General features: G+C 41.0%; 1 protein-coding gene and 1 long non-coding RNA gene across 2 annotated transcripts in view; both read left to right on the top strand.

Annotated features, from left to right (window-relative positions):
- LOC309492340 (uncharacterized protein) overlaps positions 1-22,057 on the top strand; it is a 46,496-nt gene that overhangs the window by 16,683 nt on the left and 7,756 nt on the right. The window contains exons 3-4 of the mRNA XM_082161270.1: positions 3,395-4,508; positions 14,276-14,364. Of these exons, the coding sequence (XP_082017396.1) occupies positions 3,395-4,508; positions 14,276-14,345 (1,184 nt within the window). The 3' untranslated portion in view covers positions 14,346-14,364. The remainder of the gene's footprint in view (positions 1-3,394; positions 4,509-14,275; positions 14,365-22,057) is intronic.
- LOC309492836 lies at positions 14,685-15,357 on the top strand. The gene is made up of 2 exons (XR_014203724.1): positions 14,685-15,230; positions 15,261-15,357. It is a non-coding gene; the product is annotated as an uncharacterized lncRNA (long non-coding RNA).

The following is a 22,057-nucleotide window of genomic DNA, read 5'->3' as shown; positions in this document are numbered from 1 at the left end:
CAATCAGTATATAGGGATGATTAGGAGGCCATGATTGACAGAGGCCAAGGGGCAAATTTGGCCAGGATGCCGGGGTTGCACCCCTACTCTTTTTCGAAGGACATTCTGGGATTTTTAATGACCACAGAGAGTCAGGACCTTGGTTTAACGTCTCATCCGAAGGACGGTGCTCTTTAACAGTATAGTGTCCCCATCAATATACTGGGGTGTTAGGACCCACACAGACCACAGGGTGAGCACCCCCTACTGGCCTCACTAACACCTCTTCCAGCAGCAACCTGGTTTTCTTAGGAGGTCTTCCATCTAGGTACTAACCAGGCTAAGCCCTGCTTAGCTTCAGCGGGCAACCAGTTTTGGGCTACAGGGTGATATGGCTGCTGGCTCGAAGACAGCGCTGTTCTGTGGGCGCCGCCATGTCTGTTTACATCGGCAACCAGCGCAGTTCCGTGGGTGCCACTGCCACCATGTTTGTTTGTTGTACTCGTGAAAGTTCGGCGGTATTCGGCAGCACTCGGCTCCGGCAACGAAAGCCCGGCGTCTGCAGCCATTCTCCTAGTAGCCTCCCTCACACAAGCCTTGTGTGATTCCAGCAAGTCTTCCTCTGTTGCGAATTGATCGGAAGCCCATGCTGAAGCACCTATTGCCTCACAAAACATTTGGCTTGCTTCTGGCTCGGACTTAATCTTTTCTTTGGTCTGCTTCCGCATTGTGTTTCGGGACACTAATGAGAGCAATCTCGTATACTAACTGGATTCACTTCTGACACCAGTGTAGTGATCCGAGGAAATGATACTGATGAATACAGTCAATGCTACAGTTTGTGTAAAAACTGAGACAATGGATTGAGATTATTTTCTTTCTTCCCATCATGCAGCAGAAAGAGCCCAGATGATGTCACTTCCTGTGTGTCACAGTTTCAAGAAATACTGTGTTTTTAAAAGGAGGAAAATCATGTCAGTAGTAACAGGGTTGAGTAAAACATGTAGGATACAGATAAAGATAATAAAATTATTATTTTTTTAAATAGTTTAAGCAACGGCCACTCTAAACTTTGAGCAAGTTTCTACAGACACTGCAACGGTCGTGAAATGACGGAAATGAATTTAACATATAAAAAATAATAATAATTCAAAATAAACAATCCACTCCACTTGAATGCTAAACGTTTGTGTTATTTCTCACAGGGTAATTCACTTGAGCTTGTGTTTCTGGTGTCCCACTTTCACATGCGCATGAATGGAAGTCAGTGCAAGGAAAAGTCTAGTGTGAACGGCCATTAATAATTAAAACGTTTTTAGTCAAATAAATATCAATCTCAGAGTTGGTGTAAAAAAACAAAAGGTAACTAAACAGAATTTTACACAATTTCAATTCAGTTCTTGATTCAATATTGACTCTATAAATATTAGGTAGGCTACAGTAGATAGCCTACATGTTAATTTTTCTCAAGAAAAAATATGTGACCCGTCACGGAAACCAGGGACACAAGTCGGCAGCACAACTTTCGAGCAAAATGAGAAAGAAGCGTTTTTTTTTCAAAATTGGTGATTTTCGTTTTTTTGCAGAATCTGTTAGTTGAGATCACGAAGAAGCCTCTCCATGTTTGAGATAGCAGTATTGGTATATTTAAAAGCGTACATTTTGATGTTGAAATCGGCTTGTTTTTCGGAGATTCTAGCACGCAGTAGGGGCGTGTCATTCTCGGTGTGTATTTCCATACTGAATAAGCCGGCGTGGCTACTTATTATGCAGCGCTCTGGCCGGCTCTATCTGATTTCAAAATTCAATGAACATGGACGCCAATAACATTACGATGTCCAGCAATCGATTTAAATAGTAGGTTACATGGGGTTTAATTTGTCGTTTAATGAGATGTAGCCTAATGCATGTTGTCAGTGCCAATACATAGATCCGCCTATACACTTAACGTGTATATGAATGGTACAGTGGTAGAGCTTTCGCCAGCCATGTCAGAGGTTGAGAGTTTGAATCCGCCCTAGTATGGATTTTTTTTTTTTTTCTCGTATAGTTTTTTTTTCTCTCATCAAAACGATTATGTTCATCAGTGGTTGTATATCAAGCAGGGACACGCAAACGTTTGAATTATTTTGTTATTTCAACAGAACGAATAGAGAGTATCCGCAACGCAACGGATTGAAGCGCGCGTCGAGTGAAGACAATGCAGTGTGTGCGCGAGCCACACGAGTAAACACTGTAGCCTATCTGCGCCACTGATCGCAGCGGCAACGAGCACTTTGATCACTTGATTAAAAAAAAAAACACATTTCAGCGCTAGTATCTTATTTAAAAAACGAACGAAATGAATGGCTCTGCCAGTTAACTGGAGATGTTTTATTTAGAGAATTTGTAAAATTGGTACATTCAGGGGGGAGGGGGAGCTTTACAGGGGGTATGACTTATCTAAATGAGATGTAAATGAGCCCTATTGTCATTCCCAGAAGGGCGAGAACTTGCCAATCTTTAGAAGCAGATTTCTACCATTTCAGGTTTTTTTGAGTGCCTACCTTCAAATGGCCACAACTTCTCCAAATATTATCAGATTTACATGTGTTACACATCGTTGGAAAGCTTGAATACTACACTTTCAGAATATGTGAATAACTCAAAATGCCCCAGAACCGACTTGTGTCCCTACTTTCCGTGACTGGTCACATATAACTCACATAATGCTGTAAACATACAGAGAGCCCTTTCAGCTGGTATTATTAAAGGTTAAAAATTAACATTTATATATAATATTATATAATTTGGTTTTCATTCTAATAACAATTATGACACAAGAAAAATATAATACAAATGTAATATAGTGCACATATTTAGAAAGATACTAAAATCAACTAAAGTCAACTAAAATGCTGGTCATTAAATGGCTTTCCTGAGGTAAATGTAACGTTCTGTGACATAATTGTTGTCCTGCAGTTTTATTGACCTCTTTCTGTGGTTGAAAAACTTAAAATAATCTTTAAATAAAAAGTAACAGATGATCGGTTTACTTGAACTGAGGTGCTACAGTGATCTGTCACATCACATTTACAAGCGCCAAAACGGTATTTATGGTCTTAATTTCGTAATAAAATGTACAGAACCTGAGAAAGTAACCTGCTCTGTCTAGTCTGTCGGTGTCAGTGTCCTCTTTCGTGATTTTTCTCTGCACGAGAAAATGGATGTGTGGTGCGAGAGCGTGTGAAAAGAAGTTTCAAGGACATATAATCATTTATAAAAAGGCATTAAATTATCATAATATTTTATAGCAGTTGTCTACTTTCTACCATTACATCAGGGCTCACTTTCATGTCCTTTACTTTATATTTCTCTCTTTGAATTATTTTTATGTACTGAAAATTAAATGTAATATTTGTTTCTTTCATGTCAGACCTGATGGAAGTGAAGGAGGAGAGTGAAGAACTGAGTGAAGTGAAGGAGGAGAGTGAAGAACTGAGTGAAGTGAAGGAGGAATATCATGTCAAACCTGGAGAAAAACCTTTGAGTCACTCAAAGAATAAAAAGACATTTTTAAAGAAAAGAACAGCCAAGAAATCTTTCACCTGCACTCAGTGTGGAAAGAGTTACACAGCCAAACGAAGTCTTAAGATTCACATGAGGATCCACACCGGAGAGAAGCCGTTCTCATGTGATCAATGTGGGAAGAGTTTCAGTCAATCATCATCCCTTAATGTTCACATGAGGATCCACACCGGAGAGAAGCCGTTCTCATGTGATCAGTGTGGAAAGAGTTTTACACAAATAACAAATCATAATCAACACATGAGGATCCACACTGAAGAAAAGCCATTCTCATGTGAACAGTGTGGGAAGAGTTTCACTCAATCATCATCCCTTAATGTTCACATGAGGATCCACACCGGAGAGAAGACGTTCTCATGTGATCACTGCAGCAAAACATTTCTTAGGGCATCCCACCTGAAGACACACCTGACAGTTCATACGAAGGAGAAGCCACATTCATGTTCTGTGTGTGGAAAGAGTTTTTCACAGCTGCAATCTTTACATATACATGAGAAAACTCACACTGGTGTGAGAGAGTACATGTGCTTTGAGTGTGAGAAGACTTTTACTACAGCGGACAGTTTAAAACGGCACCAGAGAATTCACACTGGAGAAAAACCTTACAAGTGTTCACACTGTGACAAGAGATTCAGTGACTCGACATCTCTGAAAACACATGAGAGAATCCACACTGGAGAAAAACCTTACAAGTGTTCACACTGTGACAAGAGATTCAATCAGTCAACACATCTGAGATCACACGAGAGGAACCACACTGGAGAAAAGCCGCACACGTGTTCACACTGTGACAAGAGATTCAGTCAGTCAACACATCTGAAAACACATGAGAGGATCCACAGCAGAGAGAATCCGCACACGTGTGATCAGTGCGGGAAGAGTTTCTCCTTTAAAACTCACCTGAATCTACATATGAAGATCCATGCAGTGGAGAAACCACATCACCTCAGTCTGAGATCACGGTAAGTAGTTTATTTTCATGTGCTGAGCAACAAAGTCTCTTCTGTGTAAGTTAGACACACATCACCCTATAGCCAAATCTCTCCTCTCCACCTATAGCCGTTGTGTGGTGAGCACAGGACACTTTGTTGATTGATTGATTGATTGATATCTATTAACTCGTGTTCAACCAACAGGAATGTCTAATGTGTCAGTTCAAATCAATGCAAAAAAACACAAATTCTCTCTCTGACAGCAGGTGGCGCTCATGTAAAGCAGAAATACAGCACTATACAGGGCTCTAGACTGAGACTAAATGGTCACATTTTGCAACCTTTTTTTAGAGAGAGCTGCCATTTCTGCCGCATACGAGAAACATCACACGGCAAACGAAAGTAGAATGAAACCACGCTACTCGTCTGAGCTGCGCAGCGAAAACAGTTTGTCAGCTCGGAGCAATACTAGATAGAGGTTTACTCGTGAGCCGAACTCGATCACGCAACAACATTACTACACAGAGCTGGCAGATCCATTGAGAAAGCATTTTAAAGGGTTAGTTCACCCAAAAAGGAAAAATAGTCCATGATTTACTCGCCCTCAACTCATCCTAAGTCATTTAATTTTTATATTCATTCCAGCTATTCATTCTGTTAATTTTGTGAATTGGTAAGTTTCGTCAGGGCGTGAAGAAATATACAGCTGAGTATTGTCAGCATAACAGTGAAAACTAATGCCATGTTTCCTAATGATATCTCCTAATGGTAGCATGTACAGAGTGAACAGCAACGGTCCTAGTACTGAGCCTTGTGGTACACCATACTAAACTTAAGACATCTCTTCATTTACTGCTACAAACTGATAACAGTCAGATAAGTATGATTTAAACCATGCTAATGCAATTCCACTAATGCCAACATCATTTTCAAGTCTATTTAAAAGAATGGTGTGCCTGTAATTGACTAATTCTCTATGATCAAGTTGCGTTTTTTTAACAAGGTTTAATCAAAGCCAGCTTAAAAGTTTTTTGGTACGTACCTTAGAGACAAAGACGAATTAATGATATTAAGAAGAGGATCTAGGACCTCTGGAAGCATCTCTTTCAGTAGCTTAGTCGGTATAGGGTCTAACATACATGTTGTAGATTTAGATGATTTAACGAGTTTAGTGAATTCCTCTCCTATAGCAATAAATGAATAGAATTTTTCTTCAAGGAGACTACAATGCACTGCCTGATGTGATACTGTAGTAGATGGTTGCATGGTTATAATTTTCTCCCTGATATTATCAATCTTACAAGTGAAGAAGTTCATAAAGTCATTACTGCTGTGCTGCTTGGAAACTTGGGCTTGAAGCTTTATTTTTCGTTAGTTTAGCCACTGTTTCAAATAAATACCTTGGGTTTTGTTTATTTTCTTCTAATAGGGTTGAAAAATAAGCAGATCTAGCAGCTTTTAAAGCCTCTCTGTATGTAATCGATCTCTCTTTCCATGAAATGCGAAATACCTCTAGTTTTGTCTTTTTCCAGTTGCGCTCCATTTTTTTGGCTGCTCTCTTAAGTGCCTGAGTGTGCTTGTTGTACCACAGCGTTGGACTATTTTCTTTAATCTTTTTTTTTTTTTAAATAGAGCGGACGGATGGCACGCTAAAAGGCTAGCGAATTACTAGCGTGTTGTGCTAGCAATAACGATTTAGATTAAAGCTAGCGATGTCAGGTTAATGTGTGATGTTGAGTAAGTTATATTTAGCAGTATAAACAACAAGGAATGATAGTAAATAATGATTAAAAACAGAAAGATATATGAAGCTTACAGACGCAAACCAACGCAACAGCAGAAGGAGCAACGAGGCAGACAGGAGCAATCAGTCAGAGGAGAGCAATCGATCAGAGCCCAAGTTTTTTGTAATTTTGTTAAAAAAAAAAAATTGTCGCAATTGTTATAGAGAAAGTCATGTTGTAATGAGAATATCATGATAAATAAAATCATGTAATTGTTATAGAGAAAATCATGTTGTGATGAGAAAATCATGCAATTGTTATAACATTTAGATGTTTGAATGAAAGGGTTTCTTGTTTCCTATCAGTACGATCATATGTTCATAATTCAGAAGATGACTTAACTGAAATCTGTGTAACATGTCTTGTATTCTTATAGGAATCATGTCTAAACTGTTCTCTCTGTACTCTCTGCTAGAGCTGGAGAATATAGAGATCACAGGTAATGCATGATTTATGAAGAGAGGTGAAGAAAATGCCACATCTCTAATAAAGACTAATTGGTCAGAACTCATCCAGAAGGCTGGATAAACATTTGAGTTTAAAATCTTAGGACCCGAACAAAGCCTTAGAGCAGGGGTGCCAAACTCAGTTCCTGGAGCGCCACAGCCCTGCAGAGTTTAGCTTCAACCCTAATTAAACACACCTGATCAGCTAATCAAGTCCTTCAGGCTTATTTGAAAACTGCAGGTGTGTGTGTGTTGAAGCAGGGTTGGAACAAAACTCTGTAGGGCTACGGCCCTCCAGGAACTGAGTTTGACACCTGTGCCTTAGAGTTTCGCTAGAGAAGATTCCAGAATGCATTAGAAGATACATAGTCATGGAGTAGCCATGACGGAGTAACCAGACAGACGAGTGACCATGTAGACGAGCAGACGAAAGAACCCAACTCAAGATCAGAGGGGGTTAAACCGCTTCATTCTAACTCATCTAACTACTTTCGCCTCACTTTTCTTTCTCTTACCTAGTTTCTTTTCTTTTCCGTTGAGAGTCTCGGTCCTAAGTAAGTTTTGCTGTAAGATCTCGGTCAACGATTCGCCTGCAAGGCCCGCTTCCAACTTCAACGCCAGAAGCCATATCACCCTGTAGCCCAAGACTGGTTGCCCACTGAAGCTAAGCAGGGCTGAGCCTGGATAGTACCTGGATGGGAGACTCCTGAGAAAGCCAGGTTTCTGCTGGAAGAGGTGTTAGTGAGGCCAGCAGGGGGCGCTCACCCTGTGGTCTCTGTAGGTCCAACACCCCAGTATAGTGACGGGGACACTATACTGTCAAAGAGCACCGTCTTTTGGATGAGACGAAAAAGAGTAGGGGTCTAACCCGGTGTCCTGGCCACATTCCCTCCAATGGCCCTTGCCAATCATGGCCTCCTAATAATCCCAATTCACTGAATTGGCTCTCTCTCTCCATTATAGCTGGTGTGTGGTGAGCGCACTGGCGCCGTTGTACTGTGGCTGCCGTGATGAGAGATCTCTGATATGATTGTGAAGCGCTTTGGGTGTACAGTAGTACATATGAAAGCGCTATATAAATGCCTCCTTCATTCATTCAAAGACTTTCCATGTGATTGACTGCTCAAGACATCAATCCAGATGTCTTTGTCATCAAGACATCAATCCAGGTTAGACCGCCAGTCAATCAGTGAACCCGAACACAGACAAAGGAAAACCCCTTTGAGCAAAGGAACGCAAACAAATGCAAGTGGCCTCCAGACTCTTAGCTGAACTGGTGCCTTGATATAAAACTTAGGAACCCACCTAAGAAACTATAGATGGGTTAAATGAATGATTGTTGGTTCATTTAGGTCATGTCTTATAAGTGCATATATTTAGCCCGACATCGTCATACTCAGATTCTAGTAAGAATATGAGTCTGAGACTGCTCCATTGATTGACAAATGCCTTGATCGCGGTTCTCCGTTCCTCTTTTAAAATGAATGTGCTGTCGATATCTAATGGACGCGATGGCGGAATCTACACCTCAATTCTCCAGCGGCAGCCATCTTTGTTTTTAACGAATTTAACCCAAGCGCTCTTTGTGACGTGGATGAATACGTTACTGTTGATCATCTGTCCATCATCGTATAATAAACGCCCTGACAATATGATTGGTCCGAACAACTCTGTTTCGAGCATAATTGCTCCACAACGGATCAAGTCCAGACCAAACTTCCCAACCTCAAATGTTGTGGGCGGGGTTAAGTTCGGCTAGCATATATTGCTAGAAACTTTGCATTTCATCATCTCACTCTTAAAACTCATTCTTTCCTCACTTTCCAGGGCTCCTGACTAACTATTTTCACTAGGAGCACAGTGGCCCCCAACTGAAAATTTTAGGGGCACAACCAGAAAATTTAGGGACGCACACTGTAAATCAACATGCTAACCAAATCTACTAATTTCCACTGTATTACTAAAAAAATACTTTGATAATAGATGCAGAAATTACAATGTGCTGTTTCAAATTCAGTGTCACATTTTATTGTGCACTTTTGAAGATGCAACAACAAGGTAAACTGACTGCACCATCGCTGTCAAGACAGTACACATATTAAACAAATATACCATACATTCAGAATAAAAAAAAAGTGCTTAGTAACAATGTGCTTAGTAACCTTTCGGTCATTTCACAGACAATACTTAAATGTATGTAAATATTAGGGGCACTGGCTAATAACATTCCACTAGAACAAGTAGGCCTAAACAACTTGAGCCTTTACTCACTCCCCCTTAGAGCAGATCCTCCTGTGTTCCACTAGGAGGCTCAGAAGGTCAGCCCTTGTAATTTGGCCTCCTAGACCTTTTACCCTGACTGAACCATGTTTGTACAGCTTTCTTGGCATCAAACTCTTGTAAACTAGGTCCCTCCATGCTAATTTGAATCAAGTCCTCCACAGTGTCTACATGCAGGGACATCAGATTTAATCCTCTTCTGAGCAGAAAATCCCCTTTCACATATAGCAGAGGAGACCGGGAGGACCAGCGTGATGTGCACAAGATGTAGGATGTTCTACAAAGAATGGATCATTAGTGTAGGTTTTATTTAATCAAAAAGTAATAATTACTAACTAAATTAACAAGGATATGATCATAATGGGGTACCTTGTAATCAGAGCAGAATGGCAACTTAGTTAACATCATCCCCCATAAGGCATGGTAAGACTTGTCCATGTAGTTCCTAAAGATGAATGTCTTCATGGATTGATACTCCTCTCTATTTCTGAAAAGAGTGAAAGGAAAAACTGACCAAACAATCTAGGTTAAGGATCAAAGTAGATGTTTGAAATGTTGCTCTGTGTTATACTTTTTATATCTTTATGATAATTTAAAAAGAGTCACTAACCTTGTTAAGACAGAGGAAAAGTGGTCTAGCAGGAAGTCCAGCTCCTCTGCACCATAGTCTGTCAGCTCTCGTTGCTCTGGCCAGGAATCATGACTGAATATCTTGAATGACTTCACTGCCTTTGCTGATGTAGACTCTTCATCTATCAAGGAATAGAAAGACAGAGTTGAGAGAAAAAGAAAAATGAATGTGTCATAATGATAGCTCATCTTATTTTCACAGATTTTTTAAAATATATAATTCTGTGCTTTCACTTACAAAGCAGACTGCTGAATCTTTGCTTCAACTGAAGCAAAGTGCAGTCGATGGTTGCTCTCACTGCTTGTTGCAGCTTAGGTGTGCTTGCCATGGAGAGTCCTTCCTTTCCCAGCCCAGCAGCTTCACCTTTGATGGTGATCCCCTGAGTTCACAAAACATTCAACATTTAGACAAGAATAAAAAAAATCAACTCCAAAGCTAAAAATTACTTTAAAAAAAAAAAAAAAAAACACTGCTCACCTGAAACTTGTACAAAAGGTGAGTCTCCCCCTCAACCCCTTGTTGTCTTCTCTGGGCCTGAAGGTCTGCCCGTAATTCTGCCAGCCTACCACCTGGCTTGCATCTCACTCAATAGTTGCAAGGAGATTCCCAATCCCATTCACAGCCTGTAAAACATTTTCCTTGTGAAAAACATGAAGGGTAAAAGCTACATATTCCTTGATTAAAATTATTTGTAGCCTACACTGTTATTCTTCTTAACATTTTTTTAATTTTATTTTTTATTTAACCTTTATTTAACTAGAAAAAGCTCTCTGAGATTAAAAATCTCTTTCACAGGAGTGTCCTGGCCAAAATGTGCAGCAGTACAATCAGTTCCATCACAGATAAACATCACACAAACAGATTAAAAACACTTAAAAGCAGTTGCATAATGTTAGATCAACTTCCATTTGCCGGATAACTGATTTGAAACGGTCTAGAGTCAGCAGATTTTCTAATTTTAATTTAGATTGGAGGAGATTCCAATCAAACGGCGCTGCATACATAAAAGACTTCTTGCCTAACTCAGTTCGAGTAAAAGGAACAGAAAGAGTATAAAAGTTTTGCGAACGAAGAGAATAATTCTTGTTAATTTTCTGCTGCATAAAACAACAGAGATAAGAAGGCAACAACCCCAAGATGGCTTTGTAAATAATTAAATACCAGTGCATTTTTCTTCTGGTAGACAGAGAAGGCCAACCTACTCTATGGTACTAGGTGCAATGATGAGTTGAAGATTTACAATTTGATATAAACCTTAGAGCACCATGATAAATGGCATCTAAGGAAGAAAGAAGATAAGAAGGTGCAAACTGATATACAACATCACCATAATCGAGGACAGGGAGAAAAGTAGCAGAGACTAATTTCTTTTTTACATTAAAAGAGAAGCAAAACTTGTTCCTGAAATAAAACCCAAGCTTGATTTTCAGTTTATTCTTCAGTTGAGTGATATGAGAGCTAAAAGATAGGGCATCATCAACTATGATGCCTAGATATTTGTACTCTTTTACTAATTCAATCACTGTACCTTGAAAGGTCAACATGTCAACATTACCTGAGGCAAAATAACATAATTTCTTCGGAGAAGAAAGCTGAATTAACCTATAACTTATGGTCAGCCAAGAAGTGACAGAAACCCACAAATCTTCCATCTTCCATCATCTTCTTGGCCTGCAAGACATAACCAGTTACTAACCACTAACCACCAATATCAGTTATTTTGTATGCCTCCCAAATATGAAATCATTTTGAAATTAAATACAGACCTTCCTTGATCTCCCAGCAATATCAGCATTGGTGGATGATGCAGTCAAATGTTCCATGTGGTAATACACTGCTGTGAACTGGCCAGGGTTCTGCAGATGTTTATCCTTTCCTCCAGGTTTTAGCAAGGTTTGGAGGGCCCGGTTCACATGTGGTAGCCAGCGTGTCCCACTGACACTACCTGGTACATTAACACGAACACCCAACTCCCTCTCCAAGTGCTCGTAGTTCTCTCATAGACTTGCTGCTAAAGTGATATGTCTTCCAAACCATGTTGAGGAGATTGTAGACATGATCCACCATTGGCATTTTCCCTTGTACAGATAGCATTGCCAGCTCCAGTCTACAATTACAATGAATTCAACTTAAAATTAAACATGCATTGTTTAGGTTACTACCCTATCTTTATTCTGAAGGTTCACATTTAACCTACCTATGTGGCATGCAATGAAATGGGACAATAAAAGCCCCTGCCTCAGCCTGGAGGAGGGCTATTACCCCTCCTTTATGCCCGAGATTGACAGCTGCACCATCAGCTCCCATGGCAACTGTCTTCTCTAACCACCCTGTTTCTGTCCCTAGATGCTGAAAGGCCTCTTTGGTGGCATCATATACACCCGAAAAATGCAAGCACATGACTATGGTGTACAATTATGTCTTATATTCACTGGATGAAAACACCAGTTGCCTGAACAGTTTTTCCCTCTGTCATCATCACACCTCACAGCTGAAGTATTATGGCACCTTAAGTGATTATTTAAACTAATAAATATTCACCGTAAACACAGCTAAAGAAGTTAGTGATAGGTCTAAACATAATATGAATTAAAACATACCTTGAGGCACAGCTGAATCATTATGGCACCTTAAGTGATTATTTAAACTAATAAATATTCACAGTAAAGACAGCTAAAGAAGTTAGTGATAGGTCTAAACATAATTTGAATTAAAACATACCTTGAGGCACAGCTGAATCATTATGGCACCTTAAGTGATTATTTAAACTTATAAATATTCAAAGTAAAGACAGCTAAAGAAGTTAGTGATAGGTCTAAACATAATATGAATTAAAACATACCTTGAGCATGTGCATGTTTCACTTCGATGTGGCCAATCAAAATATGCATTGGTTTCCCTTCATTCAGGATCCTTGCGTATATGATTTTGCATTCCTTTGTTGGCCCCATCGATCATAATTGATAAATACGGAGCATCCTTGATTTTCTTCCCCTTCAGAGTATCCGCACTTACTCCAACGAATTGTGCGCATGCTGTATCATTGTTGTATATTTTGTTAAGTTTTAAGCCATTCTTCCTTTGAAGGTCGAGCTGGCTTTTGTATTTGGTGAAGGGTAGTTCCTCCTTAGCAATGAAGTAGGCCGTGTTAAATTTCAGCATCATCTCTGCCTTTTTGATTTATAAACATGTCACGGCATACTCTGTGCTTTAGGCTGAGATTGTGTTTAATCAACGTATTGTGTTTTAACTGCGAAGTGCCTGTACTGTCGGCAAACTTAGTGTTCCCCGCAGTTCTGGAGTAGCGGCTGCAGTATTCACAGTTCATGGAGTTCGACTCTTTACAGTACCTCAGCCTGCTGAATTCTCTCAGCCAGTCTTCTCGAAAATGGTGGGTGCGGGCCTTTTTCGCCACGCAAACCTCTGACTCTGCATCATCATTTGACAGTGACACTGTAGACTCTGGCACTGGCACACTGGCCGCAGGTTGGAAGAACAAATCAATAGTTTGCTTGCTCACAGCTCAGACGCACATATCAGGTTGTGATGATATTTGTCTCCGTTTCCTTCCCACAGACGTTTACGCACGCTCGATTATCTCTAGGCCCCTCCCCCCTCCACACATTTTAGCACTTACAGTGGCCATTCCCTATTCTTCTCACACTCATTGGCCTGCCACACATGCTGGACTCATTGACGCGCCCCTTTCACGATTAATGTGTAAAAAAAAACTGGTCGCACATGTGCGATGTAAAATTCAGTCGTGCACTCTAAAATTTTGGTCCATTTGGTCACAGTCTGGAGCCCTGCTTTCTTTCTGCAACTCGTATTAATGTGTGTGTGTTTGTTAGATATTAGTTCCATGTAATAGAATAATCAAGTCTTGTTTGTATTTTAAAGAGAAGTGTTCTGTTATGTGCTTAGGAATGTAATGTCTTAAACTTCTGATTTAAGTTACCTTGCTCATAAATAGTGTTTCACTATAGATTAGATATTTATATCTGCTGCAGAGCTGATAGTTACGGCCTATTCAGATGAACGCTGGACGCGTCAATTGCTCGGCTGTAATAAGTGATTCTTTCGAATTCCCTATAAAGTAATAAATAATTCCCTTTGGGCTCAATTGACCTGTTTGACCCTTACACCCTTTCAGCGGGTGCTTAATAAACTGGTAAACTTTATATCCGTAAAACAACTCTGATGTAATAAACGACTCTGACTCTGACTGTAATAAAGTGCGCATTACTGTCGTGATCAGTAACGTTAGGCCTATCACTCCGGAGACTGTAAGCTGGATAACGGACAGTTGGTACAGATCCATCCGAGAGTAATAACGAGAGTAAATGAAGACTGCCATGTTCATTCTTACATCCATCAACAAAACACCTCAATCGCTTAGGAGACATTCGTGTCTACAGCTGCTCCGGCGTCGAAACACTGGTGGACTGTGTTTAGCTCACTCAGGGCCGGTCTACGCTAAAACTGCAGTGTCCCTCAAACACCATGTAAAAGTGAATTTTGCATAACAGATGCCCTTTAAGTCACATGATCAGTGTCACTATTTTTTTAACATGTGATTAGCCTAGTTCAGATTCTGAAATATTAATTATTCCTCTCGCATCATGTCTGTTAGAAATTAAACTTGTTTGTTTTTAGCAGAACTACCAGAAAGCATCTGGAAGGAGAGGACAGAGAGAACGCCAGTGATCCAGAACCTGCAGAATGAAACACTGAAGAACAAAGAGGTTGGTGTTTATTCTTCATTCCTCATTCATTCATCATGATGAAGAACATGCTGATGCTCACCAGATTTACATTGTTTCATGACCAAACTAGTGATTTATAACACACATCATCTTCATGATATTAAAATAGATCGTAATCGTACACAGCAGTTGTTGACCAGATTTGATGGGATTAAAATGTCTATTGAACTTATCAGTGATATTGACTTTGAGCTTCACTTTTCATGTCACATTTGTCTCTCATTTGAAATCTCACTTGATTTAATGTTTATTTTATACCTGATGGACGTGAACAAGAAAGGAATAACAGAAGCCAAAAAATCTGTCTCCTGCCCTCAGTGTAAAAAAACGCTTCACATGGAAAAGTGTGAAGGTTCACATGAGAGTTCTGCCTTCTCATTCTGAAGAAGAGCACCGGAAAAATACACCGGAAAGAAACTGTGAAATGTGATCAATGCGGGAAGAGTTTAATTTAAAGAAAATACCATTTAACTGGGATCAGTGCGGTAAACAAGTTTCATTGGGCGTCAGTCCTGAAGATTCACACAAAGGAGAAGATTCATCCTTAATATTACAGCAGAAAAGACACAGCGGTGTGTGTTTCAGTGCAGAAGGCCTTTACTACAGAAGATGAACTGAAAGACCACCAGAAAATTCACACTGGAGAAGAAGGCCATAACACTTTTAAGAGAGATGTGAATCTGATATTAATTTTTAACTCGTTCTTCATTGTTTTTCATCAGAACATCTAGTTTCTCTTCCACTTCTACTCTTCCATGCAAACGCAAGATATACTTTCATGTATCTTTGAAACTGGACACTTTTCTTCTCTTCTTCTCTTGAGATGCTTTGGCTCTTATAAGTCAGTAAAGAGAGAGAGAGAGAGAGAGAGAGAGAGAGAGAGAGAGAGAGAGATCTGTCTCATTCACTTTTACTTAATGTTTGTATTTGCTATGTAATGATTGATTAAACTCTTTACTCATTTTATGAACATTTCATTGTCATTGTCCATTTTCTTATTTTCTGCTGATTCTCCTTGAATTAGTTATATTTTTATTTCTGAAAGTCATGAAGTATCCTGATATGATTGCTTTTTGAGCTTTCCATGTTTTCATTTTCTCAATAGAGTTTTAAAATACCTAATAAATTATATTTCACTGCACACATGACTGACATTGAATGAGATTGCTGTCTGTCTACATTATTAACAGTTTCATATCCAGTATCATATATACATTTCAAAGAGTTTGTTCTAGTCAGTTTGAAGTTCATTCACACCATGAGGCTTCATGAAGTCAGAACAATCACTATGAACTTTTGAACTTTAAACAACACCAGACCCGGCTCCAGCTTTGAGATGTAGGGTGGGCCAAGTGAAATTCCTAGTTTTAACTTTGTATTATTTTTTACCCGTAACAAAACTTTATTTTATAATAAAAGAGGCAGGTCTTGGTATTTGCAGGGCTCAAAATGAGCTTTTCTACAGGTTCATTCTGGTTCAGATTTTTACTTGCCCTGCAATAATCTTCACTGGCCCATCACAAAAAATATATATTGTAAGTATTTAATAAATATAAAGACAAGTAAACAGAACAAAGATCAGGTCTGGGGCCCCTGGGCTTGAGGTTATGTTTGGGCCCTACATATGTTGCAAATGACCTTAACTATAACATCATTATAAAGTCAAGTCAAGTCACCTTCATTTATATAGCGCTATATATAGGATTGTTTCAGAGCAGCTTTACAGTGATAATAGAAATTAGCGTAACAGTGAAGTTGCAAAGATCATTAGTCATTAACTTAGGGACCGCTAACACAACACCGTTCTAACAGAAAACCCTTAACGCGCTCCGGCCGCCCATTCGTACAAAAAGTGCCTAGTATCTCCAGAACGCACTCCCTGAAAAAGGTTCGAAGGTGCAAACGATTATCGGTTTTCTCTGCGCAAACCTCAAAAACGCAAACCCGCGAAAAACGCAGACGAGACAATGCAGACAACGCAGACAATGCACATGCGCATCACGTGTTCGGTCGATAGGTATGCGTGTTTGAATATATAAGTGCGCAGACGTGTAGTCCTTCACAACCCTCAACAAACTACATGTTAGGCCTTAAAAATGTATAATTCTGAATTTTTTGTCGCGTCTGCGTAGCCATGCCAACCAGAATTATCCCGACAACGTTTTATCTGTATAGAGGTAAAAGGAAGGAGGCTTTCACAGGGGAGAGACTAGTGGACACTTCAGGACTGTGTTGTCGTCGTGTCCAGGCGCTGGTCCTTCATCAGATCTGGATATGGCCTGGATCCGGCGGACTGTGGTAAACCTCGGGATAAACAGAGAGACTAATATTAGCGTAGACGCCATTCTTCTTATGATGTAACGAGTACATCAGGATTTATGGGAAGTGTTCCCAATTCCGTCTGATCTAAACTATGCAGCCTAACATTGAATTATAGAAGTATATAATGTATTTTGTGTATGCTAGGCCGAAGAGATGTGTTTTTAGTCTAGATTTGAACTGACAGAGTGTGTCTGCTTCCCGGACAATGTTAGGAAGATTGTTCCAAAGTTTTGGTGCTAAATAGGAAAAGGATCTACCGCCAGCAGTTGATTTAGATATTCTAGGTATTATCAATTGGACGGAATTTTGAGATCGCAATAGACGTGAAGGACTATAGTGCGCTAAGAGCTCACTCAAGTACTGCGGAGCTAAACCATTTAGTGCTTTGTAAGTAATCAGCAATATTTTATAATGTATATGTTGTTTAATAGGGAGAAATCTTGTAAGTAAAGAAGTTCATAAAGTCATTACTGCTGTGCTGCTTGGAAACTTCTGGGCTTGAAGCTTTATTTTTCGTTAGTTTTGCCACTGTTTCAAATAAATACCTAGGGTTTTGTTCATTTTCTTATAATAGGGTTGAAAAATAATCAGATCTAGCAGCTTTTAAGGCCTCTCTATATGCAATCGTGCTCTCTTTCCATGAAATGCGAAATACCTCTAGTTTTGTTTTCTTCCAGTTGCGCTCCATTTTTCTGGCTGCTCTCTTAAAGACCTGAGTGTGCTCGTTGTACCACGGCGTTGGACTATTTCCTTTAATCTTCTTTAAGCGCAAAGGAGCAACTGTGTCTAAAGTGCTGGAAAAGAGAGAGTTTAAAGTTTCTGTCGCAATATCGAGTTCTTCTAAGCTATCCGGGATGCTGAGATGATGAAACTGATCAGGAAGATTATTGATAAAGCAATCTTTAGTGGCAGAAGTGATGGGTCTCACATATTTATAACACGGAGTCGACTTTGCAGCCTTGGCTAAATTAAGTTTACACGAGACTATATAATGATCTGAGATGTCATCGTTCTGCTTCAGAATTTCAACGGCATCAACATCAATTCCATGTGATAATATTAGATCTAGAGTATGATTACGACAATGAGTAGGTCCTGACACATGTTGTCTAACTCCAATAGAGTTCAGAATGTCTTTAAATGCCAAACCCAATGCATCTTTTTCGTTATCTACATGTATATTAAAATCACCAACAATTAGGACTTTATCTGCAGCCAGTACTAACTCTGATAGAAAATCAGCAAATTCTTTGATAAAGTCTGTATGGTGGCCTGTATACAGTAGCCAGCACAAATCTCAAACGCGATTTATCATTTACACTGTATAGTTTTACATTTAGCACCATACATTTATATTAAGCACCAACACTTCAAAAGAATTATATTTAAAACAAGACTTCTCAGTAATTCTGAAGATATTACTATAAATTACACCAACACCTCCCCCTTTGCCTTTCAGATGAGGTTCATCTTGCGGGGTGGACTCATTTAAAGTAATATAATTGTCTGGTTTTAGCCAGGTTTCTGTCAAACACAGCATATCTAGGTTATGGTTTGTAATCATATCATTAACAATAAGTGCTTTTGAAGTAAGGGATCGAATATTCAGCAACCCCGAGCTTTATCATTTGTTCATTTGTATTATATCTGTTTTTTATTTGTTGAACATCAATAAAATTTACCCTTGAATGGGTTTAGGAATTTTTTGTATGTCCTAATTCGGGGAACAGACACAGTCTCTATATGATGATATCTAGGTGAAAGAGGCTCTATGTGATGGGATTTATCTGACCTTGGTGACGCGAGGCCGCTAGCAGATGGTCGGTTTAGTCAGTCTGTCTGCTTCCTGACCTGAGCCCCAGATTGTCATGTTTGAGCTACATTTACATTTATTCATTTACATTTATTCATTTAGCTGACGCTTTTATCCAAAGCGACTTACAATTGCTATATATGTCAGAGGTCGCACGCCTCTGGAGCAACTAGGGGTTAAGTGTCTTGCTCAGGGACACATTGGTGTCTCACAGTGAATTCGAACCCGGGTCTCTCACACCAAAGGCATGTGTCTTATCCACCACCACCAGCTCTAAGACTATGAGCCAAATTACTAGAGAGAAGAGCAGCACCATCCCAGGAGGGATGAATACTGCCACGGCAGACTAAAAACAAAAGGTGTGAGGACTCAAATGCTGGAGAAAATAAGAATTTATTAATGAAAACACAAAACAAACCCACGAGGGGGAAAACATAACTAAGTAAATACAAAAACAACAGACTAAGAAAACTCTGGAAAATCTCGGGGAACAGGAAACAAAAGACAACGTACCGACACAGACTGCAAACAAGAGGGAACTAATAAAGGGAAACTAATCAGGAGGGAACAGGTGGATGAACTCAAACAATAATCAGATAACAAGGGGGAGGGATCAGACAATAACACGAGCACATGGCCCAAAATAACAAAACACCCATGTGCAGCACAAGACAGGACAGGCATGTGACATTACCCCCTCCCTACGGAGCGGCTACCAGACGCTCCATAAGACCCGGACGGGAGGGACAGACCAGGGCGGGACGGGAGGGACAGACCAGGGCGGGACAAGGGGAATGGACAGTTCAGAGGGCCAGGGAGGCACGGACAGTTCAGAGGGCCAGGGAGGCACGGACAGTTCAGAAGGCCAGGGAGGCACACAAAGTTCAGAAGGCCAGGGAGGCACACAAAGTTCAGAAGGCCAGGGAGGCACACAAAGTTCGGGAGTCCAGGGCGGAGACGACGACCCCTCGGGCGGCCAAGGAACAGAAACCTCAGGCACTGGAACTGGCGCCACCGGCTCAGGCACTGGAACTGGCGCCACCGGCTCAGGCACTGGAACTGGCGCCACCGGCTCAGGCACTGGAACTGGCGCCACCGGCTCAGGCACTGGAACTGGCGCCACCGGCTCAGGCACTGGAACTGGCGCCACCGGCTCAGGCACTGGAACTGGCGCCACCGGCTCAGGCACTGGAACTGGCGCCACCGGCTCAGGCACTGGAACTGGCGCCACCGGCTCAGGCACTGGAACTGGCGCCACCGCTCAGGCACTGGAACAGGCGCCACCGCTCAGGCACTGGAACAGGCGCCACCGGCTCAGGCTCAGGAACAGACACAGGCTCGACGGCGGCCATCCTGTCAGGGGACACAGGCTCGGCAGGCGTGACGTGAACAGGCTCGGCGGCGGCCATCCTGTCCGGGGACACAGGCTCGGCAGGCGTGACGTGAACAGGCTCGGCGGCGGCCATCCTGTCCGGGGACACAGGCTCGGCAGGCGTGACGTGAACAGGCTCGGCGGCGGCCATCTTGTCCGAAGACCCAGGCTCAGCAGGCGTGACGTGAACAGGCTCGTCGGTGGCAGCCATCTTGTCTGAAGACATAGGCTTGTGAACAGTCTCTGGCTGGGCAGACGTGACGTGAACAGTCTCTGGCTGGGCAGACGTGACGTGAACAGTCTCTGGCTGGGCAGACGTGATGGATCGCTGGGGTGGTGCAGGCAGTGCGAGCAGCTCGGGCGGGGCCAGTAGAGCATGACGCCTGGGTGGCGCGGGCAGAGCAAGACACCTGGGCGGTGCGTCAGGGACGGTAGTCACCTCCGGGATGGTCTCCGTGTTAGGAGCCACCGGACTCGGGACCACCGGACTCGGGACCACCGGAACAGTTACGGAGGGAGCCTTTCTCCTCCTTCTGTGTCTTGGAGCCACCGGACTCGGGACCACCGAAACAGGAACCACCGGAACTGGGTCCACCGGAATAGCCACGGAGGGGTTCTTCCTTCTCCGTTTCGGAACCACTGGAACTGGGACCACCGGAACTGGGTCCACCGGAACTGGGATCACTGGAACAGAGACCACTCCCCTGGCGATCCTCTCCCGATGGCGAATGAAACCCTCCACCATTACCTCAAAACTGACATGATCAAACGCTCTACAGATCAGCCAGTCCATCGGTTCATCCAGCGCATAATTAAATAGATCCCTGCAAGCCTCCTAGCCCAGGTTCAGCCCTTCAGCAGCGCGACGGAACCTCTGACCGAAAACCCTCACCTCCATTCCCTGCTGACGGAGGGAGACCAACTCCTGAAATTGGAGAATCCGCTCCCATTGCGGACAGAAGACTGGTTGCGGCTCTCTTCTCCGCTGAGTCCTCATAATGGTCGGTACGTTCTGTTACGGCAGACTAAAAACAAAAGGTGTGAGGACTCAAATGCTGGAGAAAATAAGAATTTATTAATGAAAACACAAAACAAACCCACGAGGGGGGAAACAGAACTAAGTAAATACAAAAACAACAGACTAAGAAAACTCTGGAAAATCTCGGGGAACAGGAAACAAAAGACAACGTACCGACACAGACTGCAAACAAGAGGGAACTAATAAAGGGAAACTAATCAGGAGGGAACAGGTGAACTCAAACAATAATCAGATAACAAGGGGGAGGGATCAGACAATAACACGAGCACATGGCCCAAAATAACAAAACACCCATGTGCAGCACAAGACAGGACAGGCATGTGACAGAATACCATCTCTTTTCAACAGGTCAGGTCTGCCCCAAAAACTTTTCCAATTGTCTATGAATTCTATATTATTACGCGGACACCAATCAGACAGCCAGCCATTGAGTGAACACAATCTACTAAGTACCTCATCACTCCTGCGAACAGGAAGGGGGCCAGAGCAAATGACAGTGTCTGACATCGTACTTGCGAGTTCACACACCTCTTTAACGTTAGTTTTAGTGATCTCCTATGGGGCGCCGTTTGTAAAGCGGTTCACGCTGAAAATAACAGCAACATTTTGTCACATTTAGCTTCAAACAATGTTTAAAAAACTGGTATGAATTTTTTGACGGTCACTTTTTAGCACATTTACAACAATATTTGTCAACTTGGAGATATTTTAAATAGTTAAATCTAAATATTAAATGTTATACCTAAATGTTAAATCTAAATGCTAAATCTAAATGTTAAATCTAAATGTTAAATCTAAATCTAAATGTTAAATCTAAATCTTAATGTTAAATCTAAATATTAAATCTAAATGTTAAATCTAAATCTAAATGTTATATCTAAATCTAAATCTAAATGTTGAATCTAAATGTTTCGGGTGAAACTAAATATTTAACTAATATGCAAATTCAAAATGCCGGTAATTGGATTTAGATTCAACATTTAGATTTAGATTTAGATTTAACATTTAGATTCAACATTTAGATTTAGATTTAGATTTAACATTTAGATTTAACATTTAGATTTAGATTTAATATTTAGATTTAGATTTAACATTTAGATTTAACATTTAGATTTAACATTTATAT

This window comes from Leuciscus leuciscus (assembly GCF_965113295.1).
Source record: "Leuciscus leuciscus genome assembly, chromosome: 1".
Classification (NCBI taxonomy): domain Eukaryota; kingdom Metazoa; phylum Chordata; class Actinopteri; order Cypriniformes; family Leuciscidae; genus Leuciscus; species Leuciscus leuciscus.
The sequence above is the reverse complement of the archived record's forward strand: the minus strand, read 5'-3'. Positions and strand labels throughout refer to the sequence as shown.